The sequence below is a fragment of the Oncorhynchus kisutch genome, linkage group LG16 (assembly GCF_002021735.2).
Source record: "Oncorhynchus kisutch isolate 150728-3 linkage group LG16, Okis_V2, whole genome shotgun sequence".
In the NCBI taxonomy this organism is placed as follows: Eukaryota; Metazoa; Chordata; class Actinopteri; order Salmoniformes; family Salmonidae; genus Oncorhynchus; species Oncorhynchus kisutch.
Genome location: NC_034189.2, coordinates 50,747,077 through 50,772,338, shown reverse-complemented (window position 1 = coordinate 50,772,338; position 25,262 = coordinate 50,747,077). Strand labels below are relative to the sequence as shown.

The 25,262-nt window shown below is 45.8% G+C and overlaps 1 protein-coding gene across 2 annotated transcripts in view; it reads left to right on the top strand.

The window, feature by feature from the left end:
- Positions 1–25,262, top strand: part of LOC109906797 (interleukin-1 receptor accessory protein-like 1-B) — a 430,365-nt gene that overhangs the window by 182,120 nt on the left and 222,983 nt on the right. For both annotated transcript variants that reach the window (XM_031792874.1, XM_031792873.1), the window contains exon 3: positions 20,544–20,823. In XM_031792874.1, the coding sequence (XP_031648734.1) occupies positions 20,544–20,823 (280 nt within the window). The remainder of the gene's footprint in view (positions 1–20,543; positions 20,824–25,262) is intronic.

Genomic DNA, 25,262 nt, shown 5'->3' with positions numbered 1-25,262 from the left:
AGGGGTACTCCAGAGCGATGCACCCAAATGGTGATTCTGTCTGGAGTGGGACTGAAGAGGGTTGAGGGGGACTGAGTCACTGGCTTAAGCTTCCCCCTCTATGATGATACGCTGGTGAATAGCATCACATAACAGGCAGGACAGGCCAGGGTCACTGATGGAACTCCTACATATCCTTTAACCCTGCTATGCTGTCTGGGAATTAATGCACGTCTGCATAACCATTACTTGTAGTTACTTTTATAGCTAAAGACTTGAAATTGACGGACAGATTTTGTCTGTCTGCTAGTGCTTTCTGGAATGGAATACATGTAATTACGCCTGTCAGTTGGGGCTATTTTTGATCTTTCCAGAAGGAAATCGCTGACACTCTAATGGAGAGGATTTTAACAACCCCACTGGGGTGATGATGACTTGAGATTACACTGACCTCTGGGGAGTCACCACCGTTCTACTGCCAGGATGGGCTTTCTGTCTTTACATAGGTCTATAGCTCTATGCTGCTGGCAAAGACTCCATGACAAGACCCTTCTGACTGTCAAGTGGCTCTTAAAGTAACCCCCACTTCTATTACCTGAGCGACCTACCCCCCTCTGCGACTCCCTGTTCCCGAACGAAGGAGCGCACACCTCAGTGGAGCGAGACCTGGCCCGTATCCCATCAGCCCCCTCTCCACCCTCTCAGCCAGCAATTAACTGCCAGGATGCTCGGAGGAGAGAGAGAGAGAGAGAGAGGAGCGAGAGAGAGAGAGAGAGGAGAGAGAGGAGAGAGAGAGAGAGAGAGAGAGAGAGAGAGAGAGAGAGAGAAAGGCTGCTCTGGTGTCTCATCCGTTTTCAAGAAAGATAATATAATTAGATTGAGAAAAACCAAGAGAGAGCATGAGAGACCAAGAGAGAGCATGAGAGAGAGAGAGAGAGAGGGAGAGAGAGGGAGAGAGAGGGAGAGGAGAGGGAGGGAGGGAGACAGAGAGAGAGAGAGAGAGAGAGAGCAGCCGCCACTCTCAGGAGAACGTTCCCAATCACAGGGGGCGGGGAATCTGTTACGAGACGTAAGCCAATAGGATTGCGAAAGGCAATGTTTATTTTTGATGGAAAAAATAACAATCTTTATTTTTTTGGGAGGCATTTGCATATAAATAAGAGGGAGACAGAGAGAGAGACAGGCAGGGAATGAAGATGGAGTGTCATGAGTGTAAAGTGCAAGGGGGACATAGTGGGATAGCTAGATGCCTTATTTATTTGGCAGGACGGGATGTAAATGTCACTATGACTACCAAACGAACCCGGCAGCTGGTGTCACCTGGGTAAATAAACAAATCATGGTTCTATTTAAAATGTTAATAACAGGGCCCTTTAAAGGTTCCATCTCTTAATGAGATAGTCTATTAGTGTCTTGGTAGGCATATAAAAGCCCAAATGTCCATGGCTAATTGAGGCAGAGTTCAAGTGGATTTGAAAAATATGTGGTTTGAAATAAATCGTTTTTTGTTGGAGGCAATGGGTGGTCCCAATACAGGTCTGCTTGATTTAGCTTACCTGCTGTGCCAGAAAGCTGAGGCGGACTGGCCCTCTGGCATCTTGGGAAAATGCCAGATGGGCTGGTCCATTTTTTGCCTGGTGGTCCTGTTAAACTCGTTTTTTTTGGCTCAGAATGATCACTATCTGGCTAATAATGGTGGCCTAAAATAAAAATGTGCTTGTGTGGTGGCCTGCAGGAAACCTGCACCTATTATCTGAAAGACAGAGGATATCCTATGCCTCTAGTTGGCAAGACATTTTCTCTTTAAGCCTTTTCTGGCAAGTCAGCCTTATTTCCAGTACTGTCACAGCTGCCACAGCAGCATAATCAGGTGATAACCCTGTGCCAATCACCGGACTGAAAAATGCCACCGGGGCGTCACGTGGCCTCTGATTGGCTGAGAATTAAACCAGTTTACACGTCCCCCGCAGGGCCCATGTGTATTCCTAGTGGCCCCTGAAAGCGCCAGATGTGTGTAGTGCAGATGGCCACGGATGATTGGTTTGGTTCATGACTCTGGAACATGTTCATGATGAAACACTGTCTGTGTCCCAAATGGCACCCTATTCCCTATCCAGTGCACTCCATTTAGCACTACTGCCATTTGGGACGCATTCATTGCTTTTGGAGGAGCCTCGATCAGCCAGGTCATCTCCTGCAGGCCTGGTAGAAAGGTTACCTTCTCCACACATCACACTCCTTTCCATCTTCATTGAGAGGCACTCTGCTGCAGCAGCGTTCTCACAAGGTGGATTAGTGGTCAGGATTAGTGAGGACCTCTCCTCCACCTAGGAAACTGACTGGGAAGTAGAGTCCCTCTTCCTGGGCCGTGGCCAACCATGATCACATCACTCCACGGGAAAAGGATTACCTGTGTGTGTGTGTGTGCGTGTGCGTGTGCGTGTGTGTGTGTGTGTGCATGCGCGTGTGTGTGTGTGTATGCATGTGTGTGCGCGTGTGTGTCTGTATGAAGTAGAGAAACACTGAGAGAACACATGATGTAAATGTAAGTATGCAGTAAGTGACTTATTCTAGTTAGAAAGGGATGAATATGTTATGTTATTGCCTGTGTCATTATTGTTTAGCATCTCACTCTCTAAATGTCACGCTTTTATCGTTGGGGAATGGCTGCATATGAATGAACAACCTCAGAGACTGGCTGTTGCTTCTGTTCCAATAGTGTAGGCTGTGTCTGTCTGGGCCTCCCTTCCCGTCTAGCTTTGGGTTGAACGGAGGTTTCCTGTGAACAGCTGTAAAATGTATCCACTACTAAAGTGATTCAGAAATGGTAATAGAAGTTATTGTTGTGCTGTGCCCAGTGTATCGGTCTAAACATGGTGACCCTACAAGCTTCCACTGTAGACATACAATTACATTGACTTGAATGGGGAGGCCCACTCTAGTTATCCTATTTCTATGGCTTCCACACACTGCAGCGGTAGAGGACATCCTTAAGTGAAGGTCCGACCCATGTTACAGACGATGACTGTACCCCCCACAGACCTGTTAGCTTGTTTTAACAAGCAGTAGAACACATAGGGAGCACATGGGCAGCCTGCGGTGACCAGAAAACATGTCTGGCTGTGAGGAAAATGACATAACTTTAAGTGTTTATAGTGAGGCAGGCAAGAAGCCCATTTAAAGGGTCAACCGTGTCTACTTGTCTACATTTCTACGTGTCTACCTGTCTACGTGTATACATTTCTACGTGTCTACGTGTCTACGTTTCTACGTGTCTACGTGTTTACGTGTCTACGTGTCTACGTGTCTACATGTCTACATGTCTACGTGTCTACATTTCTACGTGTCTACATTTCTACGTGTTTACGTGTCTACGTGTCTACATTTCTACGTGTCTACGTGTCTACGTGTCTACATGTCTACATGTCTACGTGTCTACATTTCTACGTGTCTACATTTCTACGTGTTTACGTGTCTACGTGTCTACGTGTCTACATTTCTACGTGTCTACGTGTCTACGTGTCTATACGTGTCTACATGTCTACATGTCTACGTGTCTACATTTCTACGTGTCTACATTTCTACGTGTCTACGTGTTACGTGTCTACGTGTCTACATGTCTACATGTCTACGTGTCTACATTTCTACGTGTCTACATTTCTACGTGTTTACGTGTCTACGTGTCTACATTTCTACGTGTCTACGTGTTTACGTGTTTACATGTCTACATGTCTACATTTCTACGTGTCTACATGTCTACATTTCTATGTGTCTACATTTCTACGTGTCTACATTTCTACGTGTCTACATTTCTACGTGTCTACATGTCTTTTATTTGTCTACGTGTCTAAATTTCTACGTGTCTACATTTCTACGTGTCTACGTGTCTACATGTCTACGTGTCTACGTGTCTACGTGTCTACATGTCTACGTGTCTACGTGTCTACATGTCTACGTGTCTACATGTCTACGTGTCTACATGTCTACGTGTCTACGTGTCTACATGTCTACGTGTCTACGTGTCTACGTGTCTACATGTCTACGTGTCTACATGTCTACGTGTCTACATGTCTACGTGTCTATGTGTCTACATGTCTATGTGTCTACGTGTCTACATGTCTACATGTCTACGTGTCTACGTGTCTACATGTCTACGTGTCTACATGTCTATGTGTCTATGTGTCTACATGTTTACGTGTCTACATGTCTACATGTCTACGTGTCTACATGTCTACGTGTCTACATGTCTACGTGTCTATGTGTCTACATGTCTACGTGTCTACATGTCTACGTGTCTACATGTCTACGTGTCTACGTGTCTACATGTCTACGTGTCTATGTGTCTACATGTCTACGTGTCTACATGTCTACGTGTCTACATGTCTACGTGTCTACATGTCTACGTGTCTACATGTCTACATGTCTTTTATTTGTCTATGTGTCTACGTGTCTACATGTCCACATATCTACGTGTCTACGTGTCTACGTGTCTAAATATCTACGTGTCTACATGTCTACGTGTCTACATGTCTACATGTCTACGTGTCTACGTGTCTGTGTCTACATGTCTACGTGTCTACATGTCTATGTGTCTACATGTCTACGTGTCTACATGTCTACGTGTCTACATGTCTACATGTCTACGTGTCTACGTGTTTACGTGTCTACATGTCTACGTGTCTACGTGTCTACATGTCTACATGTCTACGTGTCTACATTTCTACGTGTCTACGTGTCTACGTGTCTACGTGTCTACACGTCTACGTGTCTACATGTTTACGTGTCTACGTGTCTACATGTCTACGTGTCTACATGTTTACATGTCTACGTGTCTACATGTCTACGTGTCTACATGTCTACGTGTCTACGTGTCTACATGTCTACGTGTCTACATGTTTACGTGTCTACGTGTCTACGTGTCTACATGTTTACGTGTCTACGTGTCTACGTGTCTACATTTCTACATGTCTACATGTCTACATGTCTTTTATTTGTCTACGTGTCTACATTTCTACCTGTCTACGTGTCTACGTTTCTACATGTCTATGTGTCTACGTGTCTACATGTCTACGTGTCTACGTGTCTACGTGTCTACATGTCTACGTGTCTACATGTCTACATTTCTACCTGTCTACATTTCTACGTGTTTACGTGTCTACATGTCTACATTTCTACCTGTCTACATTTCTACGTGTTTACGTGTCTACATGTCTACATGTCTACGTGTCTACATGTCTACGTGTTTACGTGTCTACGTGTCTACATGTCTACGTGTCTACATTTCTACGTGTCTACATTTCTACGTGTTTACGTGTCTACGTGTCTACATTTCTACGTGTCTACGTTTTTACGTGTCTACATGTCTACATGTCTACATTTCTACGTGTCTACATGTATACATTTCTACGTGTCTACATTTCTACGTGTCTACATGTCTACGTGTCTACATGTCTACGTGTCTACATGTCTACATGTCTACGTGTCTATGTGTCTACATGTCTACGTGTCTACGTGTCTACGTGTCTACATGTCTACATGTCTTTTATTTGTCTACGTGTCTACGTGTCTACATGTCCACATGTCTACATGTCTTTTATTTGTCTACGTGTCTACGTGTCTACATGTCTACATGTCTTTTATTTGTCTACGTGTCTACATGTCCACATGTCTTTTATTTGTCTATGTGTCTACGTGTCTACATGTCCACATATCTACGTGTCTACGTGTCTACGTGTCTAAATATCTACGTGTCTACATGTCTACGTGTCTACATGTCTACATGTCTACGTGTCTACGTGTCTGTGTCTACATGTCTACGTGTCTACATGTCTATGTGTCTACATGTCTACGTGTCTACATGTCTACGTGTCTACATGTCTACATGTCTACGTGTCTACGTGTTTACGTGTCTACATGTCTACGTGTCTACGTGTCTACATGTCTACATGTCTACGTGTCTACATTTCTACGTGTCTACGTGTCTACGTGTCTACGTGTCTACACGTCTACGTGTCTACATGTTTACGTGTCTACGTGTCTACATGTCTACGTGTCTACATGTTTACATGTCTACGTGTCTACATGTCTACGTGTCTACATGTCTACGTGTCTACGTGTCTACATGTCTACGTGTCTACATGTTTACGTGTCTACGTGTCTACGTGTCTACATGTTTACGTGTCTACGTGTCTACGTGTCTACATTTCTACATGTCTACATGTCTACATGTCTTTTATTTGTCTACGTGTCTACATTTCTACCTGTCTACGTGTCTACGTTTCTACATGTCTATGTGTCTACGTGTCTACATGTCTACGTGTCTACGTGTCTACGTGTCTACATGTCTACGTGTCTACATGTCTACATTTCTACCTGTCTACATTTCTACGTGTTTACGTGTCTACATGTCTACATTTCTACCTGTCTACATTTCTACGTGTTTACGTGTCTACATGTCTACATGTCTACGTGTCTACATGTCTACGTGTTTACGTGTCTACGTGTCTACATGTCTACGTGTCTACATTTCTACGTGTCTACATTTCTACGTGTTTACGTGTCTACGTGTCTACATTTCTACGTGTCTACGTGTTTACGTGTCTACATGTCTACATGTCTACATTTCTACGTGTCTACATGTATACATTTCTACGTGTCTACATTTCTACGTGTCTACATGTCTACGTGTCTACATGTCTACGTGTCTACATGTCTACATGTCTACGTGTCTATGTGTCTACATGTCTACGTGTCTACGTGTCTACGTGTCTACATGTCTACATGTCTTTTATTTGTCTACGTGTCTACGTGTCTACATGTCCACATGTCTACATGTCTTTTATTTGTCTACGTGTCTACGTGTCTACATGTCTACATGTCTTTTATTTGTCTACGTGTCTACATGTCCACATGTCTACGTGTCTACATGTCTACATGTCTACGTGTCTACATGTCTACATGTCTACGTGTCTACGTGTCTACATGTCTTTTATTTGTCTACATGTCTACATGTCTACATGTCTACATGTCTACGTGTCTACATGTCTTTTATTTGTCTACATGTCTACATGTCTACATGTCTACATGTCTACGTGTCTACATGTCTACATGTCTACGTGTCTACGTGTCTACATTTCTACGTGTCTACGTGTCTACGTGTCTACATGTCTACGTGTCTTTTATTTGTCTACGTGTCTACGTGTCTACATGTCTACGTGTCTACATGTCTACGTGTCTACATGTCTTTTATTTGTCTACGTGTCTACATTTCTACCTGTCTACGTGTCTACGTGTCTACGTGTCTACATTTCTACCTGCCTACGTGTCTACGTTTCTACATGTCTACGTGTCTACATGTTTACGTGTCTACGTGTCTACGTGTCTACATGTTTACGTGTCTACGTGTCTACGTGTCTACATGTTCATGTGTCTACATTTCTACGTGTCTACATGTTTACGTGTCTACGTGTCTACATGTTTACGTGTCTACATTTCTACCTGTCTACGTGTCTACGTGTCTACATGTTTACGTGTCTACATTTCTACCTGTCTACGTGTCTACGTGTCTACATGTTTACGTGTCTACGTTTCTACATGTTTACGTGTCTACGTGTTTACGTGTCTACGTGTCTACATGTTTACGTGTCTACGTTTCTACATGTTTACGTGTTTACGTGTCTACGTGTCTACGTGTCTACATGTTTACGTGTCTACGTTTCTACATGTTTACATGTTTACCTGTCTACGTGTCTACGTGTCTACATGTTTACGTGTCTACGTTTCTACATGTTTACGTGTTTACGTGTCTACGTGTCTACGTGTCTATAATATCCATGTTTACTGTTAGCACCATGTTTTTCACCTGGCCCTGCTACTCTGTCTTTCACCTGGTACAATGACTCAGAGTATATTCTGCTTCCAGTACAATGTATTTGTTGTTGTACTATTTAACTAGGCAAGTCAGTTAAGAACAGATTCTTATTTACAATGATGGCCTACACCAGATGATGCTGGGCCAATTGTGGGTCGCCTTATGGGAGTCCCAATCACGGCCGATTGTGATACAGCTTGGATTCGAACCAGGGTGTATGTAGTGACGCCTCAAGCACTGAGATGCAGTGCCTTAGGGAACTGGGGAACTGAGTTGCAGAGGAGAGGAGAGGAGAGGAGAGGAGAGGAGAGGAGAGGAGAGGAGAGGAGAGGAGAGGAGAGGAGAGGAGAGGAGAGGAGAGGAGAGGAGAGGAGAGGAGAGGAGAGGAGAGGAGAGGAGAGGAGAGGAGAGGAGAGGAGAGGAGAGGAATGAGCCAATTGGACCCATTGGATGATAAGGTGGCTGTGGTCATGTATGACAGGTCTGGGAGTGTCGGTGCTGGGATGGAACAAAACCCTTCACACCTAGTAGCCCTCAGGACCAGTTAGAGATACAGTTCTCCATCTACACTTTTAGACATTGAGAATCATTTAGTCAGCCAGTCAGCCAATCAGCCAGCCAGTCAGCCATTCAACCATCCAGTCATCAGTCAGTCAGTCAGTCAGCCAGTCAGCCAATCAGCCAGCCAGTCAGCCATTCAGCCATCCAGTCATCAGTCAGTCATTCAGCCAGCCAGCCAGCCAGCCAGCCAGTCAGTCAGTCAGTCAGTCAGTCAGCCAATCAGCCAGCCAGTCAGCCATTCAGCCATCCAGTCATCAGTCAGTCATTCAGCCAGCCAGCCAGCCAGTCAGTCAGTCAGTCAGCCATTCAGCCAGCCAGCCAGCCAGCCAGTCAGTCATCAGTCAGTCATTCAGCCAGCCAGCCAGCCAGCCAGTCAGTCAGTCAGCCATTCAGCCAGCCAGCCAGCCAGTCAGTCATTCAGCCAGCCAGCCAGCCAGCCAGCCAGCCAGCCAGCCAGTCAGTCAGTCAGTCAGTCAGCCATTCAGCCTGTCAGCCAGTCAGTCAGTGTAGTTATCGTTTAGTAGTTAACGGGCCTTCTCCCTCACCGTTCGTGTTCCAGGCTCTGTAGAAGCTGTTGGAAGCAGGGACATGTTAATTGAGTTCAATCAAGCTGAGCACTGTGTTTTTTCTGCCAACAGATTACACATAATTTCTCTTCACTGACTGAAATGAACAATAACCCTGCTCTCCTCCCATCATGTCTGAAACGGCTGATTCGAGGTAGTCGTGAGAGAGAGAGAGAGAGAGAGAGAGAGAGAGAGAGAGAGAGAGAAAGAGAGAGAGACAGAGAGAAACAGAGACAGAGCCTTCTCCTCATTCAGCTACTACTGTCTATGTTGAATATTTTCATGAAAATAGTTTGATTGAATGGATACACTTTTAAGAGGGAAAATATATTTCCAATCTCTCCTCCTCTCTGCTGTAAATACTCAATTAAACTGTTGACATTTTCAACATGGCGGTACTCAACTGAAAAATCTATTGGATATTTTTACTGTTTTTACTGTTCTCTTCTGTTCAGATTAATACAGACTTGGAAATGTGAACTTTTCAGATGAAGCCAAACCGGATCATTTGGTGTTGATAACTTTCCTCTAAAATACAAAGCTGTTTTTATTTGACCTTTGCCACATAATGCTTTATACAGTGCATGTAAATGTGACCTTTGCCACATAATGCTTTATACAGTGCATGTAAATGTGACCTTTGCCACATAATGCTTTATACAGTGCATGTAAATGTGACCTTTGCCACATAATGCTTTATACAGTGCATGTAAATGTGACCTTTGCCACATAATGCTTTATACAGTGCATGTAAATGTGACCTTTGCCACATAATGCTTTATACAGTGCATGTAAATGTGACCTTTGCCACATAATGCTTTATACAGTGCATGTAAATGTGACCTTTGCCACATAATGCTTTATACAGTGCATGTAAATGTGACGTGTTATTTTGATGAATCAAGAAGTTGACAACCAACGTGCTTCTCCTTTTTCACCCAAACACCTTTCAGACGATGAAACAGCAGTAGGACTAGAGACAGCTCCCATTCTGCACCTGAGAATCCATTCACACTGCAGGAGCCTAGTTGACAGAGGACATCATTCTTGGGGACTTTTATCTACGTGAAGGGAGAGACGTGCGAAGACACGCTGAGCTGTAAAAATGAGTGAATGTAGAGCCATAATGGTCTGTGTTTAATCTGGGCTGATGGGAGAAAGAGAGGCAGTGATGGAGAAAAGGCATTAGATGTCCAGTGTTCCAGTGTTCTAGTTGACACATAGCCAGGACACATAGCTATTAGTGTACACATAGCCATTAGTGTACACATAGTCAGGACACATAGCCATTAGTGTACACATAGTCAGGACACATAGCCATTAGTGTACACATAGCCAGGACACATAGCTATTAGTGTACACATAGCCATGAGTGTACACATAGTCAGGACACATAGCCAGCCATTAGTGTACACATAGCCATTAGTGTACACATAGCTATTAGTGTACACATAGCCATTAGTGTACACATAGCCATTAGTGTACATATAGCCATTAGTGGACACATAGCCATTAGTGTACACATAGCCAGGACACATAGCTATTAGTGGACACATAGCCAGGACACATAGCTATTAGTGTACACATAGCCATTAGTGTACACATAGCCAGGACACATAGCCATTAGTGGACACATAGCCAGGACACATAGCCATTAGTGGACACATAGCCAGGACACATAGCCATTAGTGGACACATAGCCAGGACACATAGCCATTAGTGGACACATAGCCAGGACACATAGCCAGGACACATAGCCAGGACACATAGCCATTAGTGGACACATAGCCAGGACACATAGCCATTAGTGGACACATAGCCATTAGTGGACACATAGCCAGGACACATAGCCATTAGTGGACACATAGCCAGGACACATAGCCATTAGTGGACACATAGCCATTAGTGGACACATAGCCAGGACACATAGCCATTAGTGGACACATAGCCATTAGTGGACACATAGCCAGGACACATAGCTATTAGTGGACACATAGCCATTAGTGGACACATAGCCATTAGTGGACACATAGCCAGGACACATAGCTATTAGTGGACACATAGCCAGGACACATAGCCAAGACACATAGCCATTAGTGGACACATAGCCATTAGTGGACACATAGCCAGGACACATAGCCATTAGTGGACACATAGCCATTAGTGTACACATAGCCATTAGTGGACACATAGCCATTAGTGTACACATAGCCAGGACACATAGCTATTAGTGTACACATAGCCATTAGTGTACACATAGCCATTAGTGTACACATAGCCAGGACACATAGCTATTAGTGGACACATAGCCATTAGTGTACACATAGCCATTAGTGTACACATAGCCATTAGTGGACACATAGCCAGGACACATAGCCATTAGTGTACACATAGCCAGGACACATAGCCAGGACATATAGCTATTAGTGGACACATAGCCAGGACACATAGCCATTAGTGGACACATAGCCAGGACACATAGCCAGGACACATAGCCATTAGTGTACACATAGCCATTAGTGGACACATAGCCAGGACACATAGCCATTAGTGGACACATAACATTAGTGGACACATAGCCATTAGTGGACACATAGCCAGGACACATAGCCATTAGTGGACACATAGCCAGGACACATAGCTATTAGTGGACACATAGCCATTAGTGGACACATAGCCATTAGTGGACACATAGCCATTAGTGGACACATAGCCAGGACACATAGCTATTAGTGGACACATAGCCAGGACACATAGCCAAGACACATAGCCATTAGTGGACACATAGCCATTAGTGGACACATAGCCATTATTGGACACATAGCCAGGACACATAGCCATTAGTGGACACATAGCCATTAGTGTACACATAGCCATTAGTGGACACATAGCCATTAGTGTACACATAGCCAGGACACATAGCTATTAGTGTACACATAGCCATTAGTGTACACATAGCCAGGACACATAGCCATTAGTGGACACATAGCCATTAGTGGACACATAGCCATTAGTGGACACATAGCCAGGACACATAGCCAGGACACATAGCCATTAGTGGACACATAGCCATTAGTGTACACATAGCCATTAGTGGACACATAGCCATTAGTGTACACATAGCCAGGACACATAGCCATTAGTGTACACATATCCAGGACACATAGCCATTAGTGGACACATAGCCATTAGTGTACACATAGCCATTAGTGTACACATAGCCATTAGTGGACACATAGCCAGGACACATAGCCATTAGTGGACACATAGCCATTAGTGTACACATAGCCAGGACACATAGCCAGGACATATAGCTATTAGTGGACACATAGCCAGGACACATAGCCATTAGTGGACACATAGCCAGGACACATAGCCAGGACACATAGCCATTAGTGTACACATAGCCATTAGTGGACACATAGCCAGGACACATAGCCAGGACACATAGCCAGGACACATAGCCAGGACACATAGCCATTAGTGGACACATAGCCAGGACACATAGCCATTAGTGGACACATAGCCATTAGTGGACACATAGCCAGGACACATAGCCATTAGTGTACACATAGCCATTAGTGGACACATAGCCAGGACACATAGCCATTAGTGTACACATAGCCAGGACACATAGCCATTAGTGGACACATAGCCATTAGTGGACACATAGCCAGGACACATAGCCAGGACACATAGCCATTAGTGGACACATAGCCATTAGTGTACACATAGCCATTAGTGGACACATAGCCATTAGTGGACACATAGCCAGGACACATAGCCATTAGTGTACACATAGCCAGGACACATAGCCATTAGTGGACACATAGCCATTAGTGTACACATAGCCATTAGTGGACACATAGCCAGGACACATAGCCATTAGTGGACACATAGCCATTAGTGTACACATAGCCAGGACACATAGCCAGGACATATAGCTATTAGTGGACACATAGCCAGGACACATAGCCATTAGTGGACACATAGCCAGGACACATAGCCATTAGTGTACACATAGCCATTAGTGGACACATAGCCAGGACACATAGCCATTAGTGGACACATAGCCAGGACACATAGCCATTAGTGGACACATAGCAAGGACACATAGCCAGGACACATAGCCCTTAGTGGACACATAGCCATTAGTGGACACATAGCCATTAGTGGACACATAGCCAGGACACATAGCCAGGACACATAGCCATTAGTGTACACATAGCCATTAGTGGACACATAGCCAGGACACATAGCCATTAGTGGACACATAGCCAGGACACATAGCCATTAGTGGACACATAGCCATTAGTGGACACATAGCCAGGACACATAGCCATTAGTGGACACATAGCCAGGACACATAGCCATTAGTGGACACATTGCCAGGAATCAAAACAGAGTATTGCTCAGTCCTATATGACCATTCATAAATTCTCACTTTCCATAATGACTGTTTATTCATAATTTAAAACTCTAATTGGAAGAAAGATCCAAATGCAATATGAGTTGTGTGTGACTGACTCTGTGAGTGCATTAAAGACTGGTAGAGATTGTTCTCTAAAGGAGACTTCTCGCAATTAGCTTTTAATTATGCGAAACCGCCTTTGTGATTTCTTGTTTTAGTTACAGATTGCCACAGTGCTCAAACGACGCTTAATTAGTCAGTCGTTGATTAGCAAGGTTAGTCCCTGGGTTCCCATGGCAACAGGTGGAGGAAAGTAGCACTTTTTTAAGTCATGCTGCGAAAGGTCCCCCAATACCCAGATCGACCCGTAGACTGCAGCCTTCCTGTTAATGTCTGCTACTGATACATCACTATCATCTAGCTACCTGCTCTCCAGACTGAAGAGGCTTGGGGTTGGGTCTCTACTTGAAGAGCATCTCCACAGACTAACACATAGAGATGTAGATTTCAGTGGAACTCCACTGTGAAGTCTATGGTCGTTTCAAAAGCCATATTGATGCTTATCCAGTGTCTGCTTTATTGAAATGTGAGTTATTTTTAATCTCTCTCTCTCTCTCTCTCACTTTCACTCTCACCTTCTCTCTCACTCTCGCTCTCTGGCATGGATGAATTATAGGACAACCCCCACTCCCCCCCCCCCCCCCCCCCCGGTAATTAGCTGCGGAGTTGTTTCTTGTAAATAAAACATGAATGAAGACACAATTAGACAAGCCTGTTGAGTGCTCAGCAGCTGTGCTAGCCAGCTGTTTTAATGGGGGGAAGATAAAGACAGTTGAAACGAGAGCGAGTGAGTGATGGAGGAATGGATTGCACAAGATGGAAGGATAACTGAGCTGAGATCAGTGGCGTTTAAGATGAGAGAGGAATGGATTGCACAAGATGGAGGGATAACTGAGATGAGATCAGAGGTGTTTAAGATGAGGGAGGATTATAATTTTTTTTATGAGCGTGGCCTTATTTCTATTACAGCATACTGGACGACTGTCATTCATATTCCATTCTCCCAGCTCAATGTAATGGTTTAGGCTACATTTAAATGTTTAATCATTTAGCAGACGCTCTTATCCAGAGTGACTTACAGGAGCAATTTGGGTTAAGTGCCTTGCTCAAGGGCACATCGACAGATTTTTCACCTAGTCGGCTCGGGATTGGATCCAGCGACCTTTCATTTACTGGCCCAACACTCTTAACCACTAGGCTACTACATGATGCTCTAATGTTCCCTGTACCCATCATGAGGTTGCTACAACCTAGCTTATGAATGAAAGTTTACAACGTACAGTAGGTGCACAGGTTGAGATCCTTTTCAGTAATCAAGGTGACAGACAGTGACACATTCAATACCGAGCTCGGCATTCAACACCATAGTACCCTCCAAGCTCGTCATCAAGCTCGAGACCCTGGGTCTCGAACCCGCCCTGTGCAACTGGGTACTGGACTTCCTGACGGGCCGCCCCCAGGTGGTGAGGGTAGGCAACAACATCTCCTCCCCGCTGATCCTCAACACTGGGGCCCCACAAGGGTGCGTTCTGAGCCCTCTCCTGTACTCCCTGTTCACCCACGACTGCGTGGCCACGCATGCCTCCAACTCAAACATCAAGTTTGCGGACGACACAACAGTGGTAGGCTTGATTACCAACAACGACGAGACGGCCTACAGGGAGGAGGTGAGGGCCCTCGGAGTGTGGTGTCAGGAAAATAACCTCACACTCAACGTCAACAAAACTAAGGAGATGATTGTGGACTTCAGGAAACAGCAGAGGGAACACCCCCCTATCCACATCGATGGAACAGTAGTGGAGAGGGTAGCAAGTTTTAAGTTCCTCGGCATACACATCACAGACAAACTGAATTGGTCCACTCACACAGACAGCATCGTGAAGAAGGCGCAGCAGCGCCTCTTCAACCTCAGGAGGCTGAAGAAATTCGGCTTGTCACCAAAGGCACTCACAAACTTCTACAGATGCACAATCGAGAGCATCCTGGCGGGCTGTATCACCGCCTGGTACGGCAACTGCTCCGCCCTCAACCGTAAGGCTCTCCAGAGGATAGTGAGGTCTGCACAACGCATCACTGGGGGCAAACTACCTGCCCTCCAGGACACCTACACCACCCGATGTTACAGGAAGGCCATAAAGATCATCAAGGACATCAACCACCCGAGCCACTGCCTGTTCACCCCGCTATCATCCAGAAGGCGAGGTCAGTACAGGTGCATCAAAGCAGGGACCGAGAGACTGAAAAACAGCTTCTATCTCAAGGCCATCAGACTGTTAAACAGCCACCACTAACATTGAGTGGCTGCTGCCAACACACTGACAATGACACTGACTCAACTCCAGCCACTTAATAATGGGAATTGATGGGAAATGATGTAAATATATCACTAGCCACTTTAAACAATGCTACCTTATATAATGTTACTTACCCTACATTATTCATCTCATATGCATACGTATATACTGTACTCTATATCATCGACTGCATCCTTATGTAATACATGTATCACTAGCCACTTTAACTATGCCACTTTGTTTACATACTCATCTCATATGTATATACTGTACTCGATATCATCTACTGTATCTAGCCTATGCTGCTCTGTACCATCACTCATTCATATATCCTTATGTACATATTCTTTATCCCCTTACACTGTGTATAAGACAGTAGTTTTGGAATTGATAGTTAGATTACTTGTTGGTTATTACTGCATTGTCGGAACTAGAAGCACAAGCATTTCGCTACACTCGCATTAACATCTGCTAACCATGTGTATGTGACAAATAAAATTGGATTTGATTTGATTTGATTTGAGTTGCACACTCTTGCCTGCATCTAGCTGATATAGGGTGTAATAATTAGTCCAGTTGCAAACAAGAGTTTCTATTGGACAAATGCAGGTATGTTATCCCCGTTTCGTTCCGTTTGCTTCCATTTAGAAACATTTAACAACAGAAGAGACGCGAACACAGTTCACTTTCATAGCAGACACACAAACAGTTCGTTGCGTCTGTAATTTATTCTCGCAACTATCTGCGCACTCTCCTCACCCCTTTTCCCTTCGCTTGTGGACTTCAGTGCACACCAATTCAGCTGTCTGTGACCAGGGCGAAACAACTTTTTCAAGCCAAACCTTCATATCATAACCTCTAACCGCAACACACAGCCTATATCATTGTCACGTCATAGTCAACATAAACTCAGCAAAAAAAGAAACGTCCCCTTTTCAGGATCCTGTCTTTCAAAGATAATTTGTAGAAATCCAAAATAACTTCACAGATCTTCATTGTAAAGGGTTTAAACACTGTTTCCCATGCTTGTTCAATGAACCATAAATAATTTATGAACATGCACTTGTGGAACGGTCGTTAAGACACTAACAGCTTACAGACAGTAGGCAATTAAGGTCACAGTTATGAAAACTTAGGACACTAAAGAGGCCTTTCTTCTGAAAAGCACCAAAAGAAAGATGACCAGGGTCCCTGCTCATCTGCGTGAATGTGCCTTAGGCATGCTGCAAGGAGGCATGAGGACTGCAGATGTGGCCAGGGCGATAAATTGCAATATCTGTACTGTGAGACACCTAAGAAGGAACTACAGGGAGACAGGACAGACAGCTGATCGTCCTCGCAGTGCCAAACCACGTGTAACAACACCTGCACAGGATCGGTACATCTGAACATCACACCTGCGGGACAGGTACACGATGGCAACAACAACTGCCCAGGTTACACCAGGAACGCACAATCCCTCCTTCGGTGCTCAGACTGTCCGCAATAGGCTGAGAGAGGCTGGACTGAGGGCATGTAGGCCTGTTGTAAAGCAGGTCCTCACCAGACATCACCGGCAACAACGTCGCCTATGGGCACAAACCCACTGTCGTTGGACCAGACAGGACTGGCAAAAAGTGCTCTTCACTGACGAGTTGCGTTTTTGTCTCACCAGAGGGGATGGTCGGATTTGCGTTTATCGTCAAAGGAATGAGCGTTACACCAAGGTCCATACTCTGGAGCGGGATCGATTTGGAGGTGGAGGGTCCGTCATGGTCTGGGGCGGTGTGTCACAGTATCATCGGACTGAGCTTGTTGTCATTGCAGGCAATCAACGTTGTGCGTTACAGGGAAGACCTCCTCCTCCCTCATGTGGTACCCTTCCTGCAGTCTCATCCTGACATGACCCTCCAGCATGACAATGCCACCAGCCATACTGCTCATTCTGTGCGTGTTTTCATGCAAGACAGAAATGTCAGTGTTCTGCCATGGCCAGCGAAAGCCCGGATCTCATTCCAATTGAGCACATCTGGGACCTGTTGGATCGGAGGGTGAGGGCTGGGCCATTCCCCCCAGAAAAGTCTGGGAACTTGCAGGTGCCTTGGTGGAAGAGTGGGGTAACATCTCACAGCAAGAACTGGCAAATCTGGTGCAGTACATGAGGAGGAGATGCACTGCAGTACTTAATGCAGCTGGTGGCCACACCAGATACTGACTGTTACTTTTGATTTTGACCCCTCCCCCCTTTTGGTCAGGGACACATCAATTTCTGTTAATCACATGTCTGTGGAACTTGTTCAGTTTATGTCTCAGTTGTTGAATCTTATTATGTTCATACAAATATGTACACATGTTAAGTTTGCTGAAAATAAATGCAGTTGACAGTCAGAGGACGTTTCCTTTTTTGCTAAGTTTAGCTACTAGAACTAACATGTTAGTAAACTCGATACAGTCATGCAGTACAGTGTACAGGCAGCAACAAGCAGTTTAGCAGTTACACCGGTGGGCCCCGTCAGCAATAAATTAATACAACTAAAAGCTTACATTGACTTGTAAGACTTCCAGAATTGGATAGACATAGTCAGCTCGCCAACATAGCATCCCTCTCTGTTTGAGCCAGGTATTTGAGTATGCTAAACTATCTAGCTGCATTCGATGCTAGCTAAGTAATTGAAAGTGAAACAAATATTTACTCTGAAATATAGCTAGCGCTCACTCGCTCTCTCTCTCTCTCTCTCTCTCTCTCGCTTGTTCTTAATTTTGGAAGGAATTAATTTATGAAAAACTGTTAAACTATTGTCTTTTTCTTTCTTTGAGTGAACTACTCACCACACTTTAAATGCGCTGCCGTGCTAGCTAGTTGTAGCTTATGCTTTCTGTACTAGATTCATTCTCTGATCATTTGATTGGGTGTTTATGCTGTGAGAGTTCTGAAAGGTTGAAGGACGTCCTGCGGAAGTTGTCATAATTACTGTGTAAGTCTATGGAAAGGGGTGAGAACCATGAGCCTCCTAGGTTTTGTGTTGAAGTCAATGTACCCAGAGGAGGACAGAAGCTAGCTGTCCTCCAGCTACACCATGGTGCTACATCACAGAGTGTTGCTGAGGATACTGTAGACCTTCATTGCAAAACAGTGTGTTTTAATCAATGCTTTGGTGACATGTGAATATATTTAGTATAGTTTTATCTAAAAAAGGATCACTTTTTAAATGTTTCACTATGTAAAAAAAAAAAAAAAATCACAGAGGAGGGATGGTCCTCCCCTTCCCCCTCTGAGGAGCCTCCACTGGCTGAGATGCTAGCAGATCGTTTTTTGCCTCTGGATTAAATGTTACTTTACACTTCAAAAAGAAAATGGATCATCCTATAATCTGGCGAGAAGGCTGTAGAGATCTCAGGGAGAATCATATCCATTTTAATAGCAATAGCCAAGGCCTCCACAGCCCGGAAGCCTGCATGAAAACTCTGATCTCTACAGCCTTTTCACTGTGTGTGTGCATGCATGTGTGTGTGTATTTTGGTGTGTGTATGGCTGGGGGCCCCTGGAACTCTTGTTCCGTCCCTTCAGTGCTCCTTGAGGTAGGCAACTGGGTGAGTGACAGACAGACACCCCACCGATACAAAATAAATATGCAAACCAACCGAATCAACTCAGGTATTTTCCAATTGATGAGGTACCTAATGGGGATATGATATGATATGATTGGCTGGTGGTCGGTGACTACTATATGAGATATCATAATGGTGATAAACCTTCAGTTTATCCTCAGCCTCTACCTGTAGCTGGCCAATATCAGGAAGGGATTTTTCATTTATTCCCTGAACATTGACATTTGTGGTATTGAAAGAGGACACTGAAGGCACTTCAGTGTGTACGCTGAGATATTCTCTTGTTTTCTATTGCAGTTTAATGTGAATGAGTGTCCTGAGTTGTCCATTAGGATGGAAGTGGATGGCTCTGACAACTGGGCCTGTATGTAATCATTATGTTAGATTGATGTTAAAGAGTCTATAATACAGACTAATACATCTGGATGTAGTATGTGTGCATGTCTGGAGAGAGGATGAATTATGCTTTGGGAAGTCTAATATTGTTATACAATAAGGGTAATATAGCTGAAAATGCTTCATACCGTTTAAATAGAGAGGTGCTACTTTTTAGTAGTGAGTTTCTCAGAGGACAGTGCCTCCACGGTCTGGTGGTAATGCCATCCATGTTTTTGGACTTTACACCCCTGTCTGTCAACCGCCGTGTGCGCCTGGCCCCTCGTCCTCGTTCCGGGTGCGAGTGGTCGTGTGTCTACTCCTGACTCTGCCCTCCCATTGGCTCTCGCTGCCCCGGCTCTGACTAGGTCACAGCTGGTGCTAGTGCTCTGGCACGGCTGGGTGAGCAGACAGCTGTAGGCCCCGGCAACCACAGCTACTACTCTATCCTCTTCTTTTATGTGTTCCATTCTGTCTACGTCTTTTCTACTGTTCCTGTGTGGTGGAAATAGCTTAGAGAGGGGTGATAGGTTGGAAGTGTTGCCACTTTGAGATTCAAATGCTACTGTAAACAATTGTAGTGAGGGCAATTATTACTTCCTGATTCATGATGGTCAAATCAATACTGGCAATGCACATAGTTAAGTCTCTAAGGCCAGTCATTTATTTGACTCTGATCCCACTTCCCAGCGCCAAATACCATTTAAATGATCAGCATATTTCAGCTTGTTTTCCTGTGTTAGGAAACAAATGTGCTTATATCGTGTCATTATAACACTTTTATGACGCTCTTATGACAGTCCTATTAATCTACCTTTCCCTCTCTCCTTTCTCCTCAGTGGACGACTGCACGGATTGGTCAGTGGACTACTTGAAATACAAAGTGCTTTTGGGGGAACCGGTGCGGATTAAATGTGCTTTATTCTATGGATACATCAGAGCGAACTACACCCACTCCCAGAGTGTGGGACTAAGCCTTATGTGGTATAAAAGTACAGGACACGGAGACTTTGAGGAGCCTATCTCTTTCGACGGCATCAGAATGAACAAGGAGGAGGACGCTATCTGGTTTAGACCCACCGAGCTCCAAGACGTTGGACACTATTCCTGTGTATTGAGGTCAGTTGTTCTGTTATGTTCCTGTGTATTGAGGTCAGCTGTTCTGTTATGTTCCTGTGTATTGAGGTCAGGTGTTCTGTTATATCTGGTCAACCTAGAGCAATTTAGTGCTGTTAAATATAACTGCTATCTTATCTGATAGTTGTTGAAGTGCATTGTGGAAATTGGTTATCTTCCTTCCAAAATGGCTGGGTTTCTGTACCTATCCTATTCCTGGTTGTTTACATAGCAGTTGTAGGTAAACGAGTGGGGGAGAGGAGTTTCTGCAACCTATGCACATAAATCAAACTGCTTTAAAGTCCTCCCCTTCAGATTACTAATGAATTCTCTAATCCCCAGCCAGAAGAGAGTTGGACCTGGGTCCACACTGTTAGAGGCCCTCCCTCACTTAACATGCTTAAGTTGTTTGTTTGTTTTCTCCGGGGAACAATAAGGTATTAAGTGTCATTGGCAGACCCATAACTCTTAGGCTTCTCAACTCCAGTTCTTTAACGCAGCTATGGAGTCTGGAGCGAGGGAGGAAAGATATGAAGATGGACAGTTATTCACAGCTGAGAGGTGGTGGTGGAGGAAATAAAAGAGGTGTAGAGAGACAGAAAAGGAGAGATAATGTACCTCCTCCCCTTGTCGATTAAAGACACCCATCGGAGGACAACATTATCACTTATGAGTTCCATAATGTTGTAAAGTTTCTGGCTTCCTAGGTCATATTGATAGAAGAGAGGGTTTCATTCCTGTAAAGGTTGTTCGTACCCAGGTGAGTGGGAAGGTCAGAGCAGGTGTCTTGACTTAGAAGACCATAACAACCTGCATTTTAGGCTCAGAAACACTGCTTGGCTCAACTGGGAGAGGAACCATTGTCTATCCAACATATTGTTTCAGAGCCACTCCTTTCTCCAAACACTGTAAAACCTGATGAATGGTTTCCCCACAACTTTGGAAAGATTGTGGAAGCTCATGAAAATCAAGTTGTTTCTGTGTTTTGATTGAGCTGTCCCTTTAATAAAGGCTTTGAGGTCTATAAAAAAAACTCCCAATGCTGTGTTTGCCCTGGTTCTGCCTGCCACACACACACACACATACACACACACACACACACACCACTAGCACAGTCAGTGTGACTGCTCTTCTTCTTAACCTCAATTCAGCTGAGAGAATTTGCCCTGCCTTTCAGCAGTGGTAACACTTGCATTCCCCTAGCTAACTGCCCCTTTGCAGCGCAGAGCTCAGAGAGGGAACACAGGCAGGGAACACAGGCTCAGAGAGGGAACACAGGCAGGCAGTTAGCCAGGGAGCATGGCTCAGAGAGTTAACACAGGCAGGCAGTTAGCCAGGGAGCATGGCTCAGAGAGTTAACACAGGCAGGCAGTTAGCCAGAGAGCATGGCTCAGAGAGTTAACACAGGCAGGCAGTTAGCCAGGGAGCATGGCTCAGAGAGTTAACACAGGCAGGCAGTTAGCCAGGGAGCATGGCTCAGAGAGTTAACACAGGCAGGCAGTTAGCCAGCAAGCATGGCTCAGAGAGTTAACACAGGCAGGCAGTAAGCGAGCGAGCATGGCTCAGAGAGTTAACATAGGCAGGCAGGCAGTTAGCCAGGGAGCATGGCTCAGAGAGTTAACACAGGCAGGCAGTTAGCCAGCAAGCATGGCTCAGAGAGTTAACACAGGCAGGCAGTTAGCCAGCGAGCATGGCTCAGAGAGTTAACACAGGCAGGCAGTTAGCCAGGGAGCATGGCTCAGAGAGTTAACACAGGCAGGCAGTTAGCCAGGGAGCATGGCTCAGAGAGTTAACATAGGCAGGCAGTTAGCCAGCGAGCATGGCTCAGAGAGTTAACACAGGCAGGCAGTTAGCCAGCGAGCATGGCTCAGAGAGTTAACACAGGCAGGCAGTAAGCGAGCGAGCATGGCTCAGAGAGTTAACATAGGCAGGCAGGCAGTTAGCCAGCGAGCATGGCTCAGAGAGTTAACACAGGCAGGCAGTTAGCCAGCGAGCATGGCTCAGAGAGTTAACACAGGCAGGCAGTTAGCCAGCGAGCATGGCTCAGAGAGTGAACACAGGCAGGCAGTTAACCAGGGAGCATGGCTCAGAGAGTTAACACAGGCAGGCAGTTAGCCAGCGAGCATGGCTCAGAGAGTTAACACAGGCAGGCAGTAAGCCAGGGAGCATAGCTCAGAGAGTTAACACAGGCAGGCATTTAGCCAGGGAGCATGGCTCAGAGAGGGAACACAGGCAGGCAGTTAGCCAGTGAGAATGGCTCAGAGAGTTAACACAGGCAGGCAGTTAGCCAGCGAGCATGGCTCAGAGAGTTAACACAGGCAGGCAGTTAGCCAGGGAGCATGGCTCAGAGAGGGAACACAGGCAGGCAGTTAGCCAGGGAGCATGGCTCAGAGAGGGAACACAGGCAGGCAGTTAGCCAGGGAGCATGGCTCAGAAAGTTAACACAGGCAGGCAGTTAGCCAGCGAGCATGGCTCAGAGAGTTAACACAGGCAGGAAGTTAGCCAGCGAGCATGGCTCAGAGAGTTAACACAGGCAGGCAGTTAGCCAGCGAGCATGGGTCAGAGAGTTAACCCAGGCAGGCAGTTATCCAGGGAGCATGGCTCAGAGAGTTAACACAGGCAGGCAGTTAGCAAGCGAGCATGGCTCAGAGAGGGAACACAGGCAGGCAGTAAGCCAGCGAGCATGGCTCAGAGAGTTAACACAGGCAGGCAGTTAGCAAGCGAGCATGGCTCAGAGAGTTAACATAGGCAGGCAGTTAGCCAGCGTGCATGGCTCAGAGAGTTAACACAGGCAGGCAGTTAGCCAGGGAGCATGGCTCAGAGAGTTAACACAGGCAGGCAGTTAGCCAGGGAGCATGGCTCAGAGAGTTAACACAGGCAGGCAGTAAGCCAGCGAGCATGGCTCAGAGAGTTAACAGGCAGGCAGTTAGCAAGCGAGCATGGCTCAGAGAGGGAACACAGGCAGGCAGTAAACCAGCGAGCATGGCGTAGAGAGTTAACACAGGCAGGCAGTTAGCCAGGGAGCATGGCTCAGAGATGGAACACAGGCAGGCAGTTAGCCAGGGAGTATGGCTCAGAGAGTTAATATAGGCAGACAGTTTGCCAGGGAGCATGGCTCAGAGATGGAACACAGGCAGGCAGTTAGCCAGGGAGCATGGCTCAGAGATTTAACACAGGCAGGCAGTTAGCCAGGGAGCATGGCTCAGAGAGTTAACACAGGCAGGCAGTTAGCCAGGGAGCATGGCTCAGAGAGTTAACACAGGCAGGCAGTTAGCCAGGGAGCATGGCTCAGAGAGGGAACACAGGCAGGCAGTTAGCCAGCGAGCATGGCTCAGAGAGTTAACCCAGGCAGGCAGTTATCCAGGGAGCATGGCTCAGAGAGTTAACACAGGCAGGCAGTTAGCAAGCGAGCATGGCTCAGAGAGGGAACACAGGCAGGCAGTAAGCCAGCGAGCATGGCTCAGAGAGTTAACACAGGCAGGCAGTTAGCAAGCGAGCATGGCTCAGAGAGTTAACATAGGCAGGCAGTTAGCCAGCGTGCATGGCTCAGAGAGTTAACACAGGCAGGCAGTTAGCCAGGGAGCATGGCTCAGAGAGTTAACACAGGCAGGCAGTTAGCCAGGGAGCATGGCTCAGAGAGTTAACACAGGCAGGCAGTAAGCCAGCGAGCATGGCTCAGAGAGTTAACAGGCAGGCAGTTAGCAAGCGAGCATGGCTCAGAGAGGGAACACAGGCAGGCAGTAAACCAGCGAGCATGGCGTAGAGAGTTAACACAGGCAGGCAGTTAGCCAGGGAGCATGGCTCAGAGATGGAACACAGGCAGGCAGTTAGCCAGGGAGTATGGCTCAGAGAGTTAATATAGGCAGACAGTTTGCCAGGGAGCATGGCTCAGAGATGGAACACAGGCAGGCAGTTAGCCAGGGAGCATGGCTCAGAGATTTAACACAGGCAGGCAGTTAGCCAGGGAGCATGGCTCAGAGAGTTAACACAGGCAGGCAGTTAGCCAGGGAGCATGGCTCAGAGAGTTAACACAGGCAGGCAGTTAGCCAGGGAGCATGGCTCAGAGAGGGAACACAGGCAGGCAGTTAGCCAGCGAGCATGGCTCAGAGAGTTAACACAGGCAGGCAGTTAGCCAGCGAGCATGGCTCAGAGAGTGAACACAGGCAGGCAGTTAGAGAGCAGTTCCAATTCCCCTTCTACCATGATTCTCTAGTCTATTCAGTGCTGCGCTAGGTTGTGTAGCCGATGCCTGAGGAGGAACACGATCACTCACTGTGGGGTTATTGTGTAATCAGGCCGAAATAGTCCAGCCAGTAGATTTGATTTGGATGAGTGTGTTGCTTTGTAGCTAGTCACAACTGTTTACACCAATTAGGGGCAACACTTAATCTGCTATAATCATAAGAAATAATCCCATTGTTATGTTCTTTGCCACTGTGTGC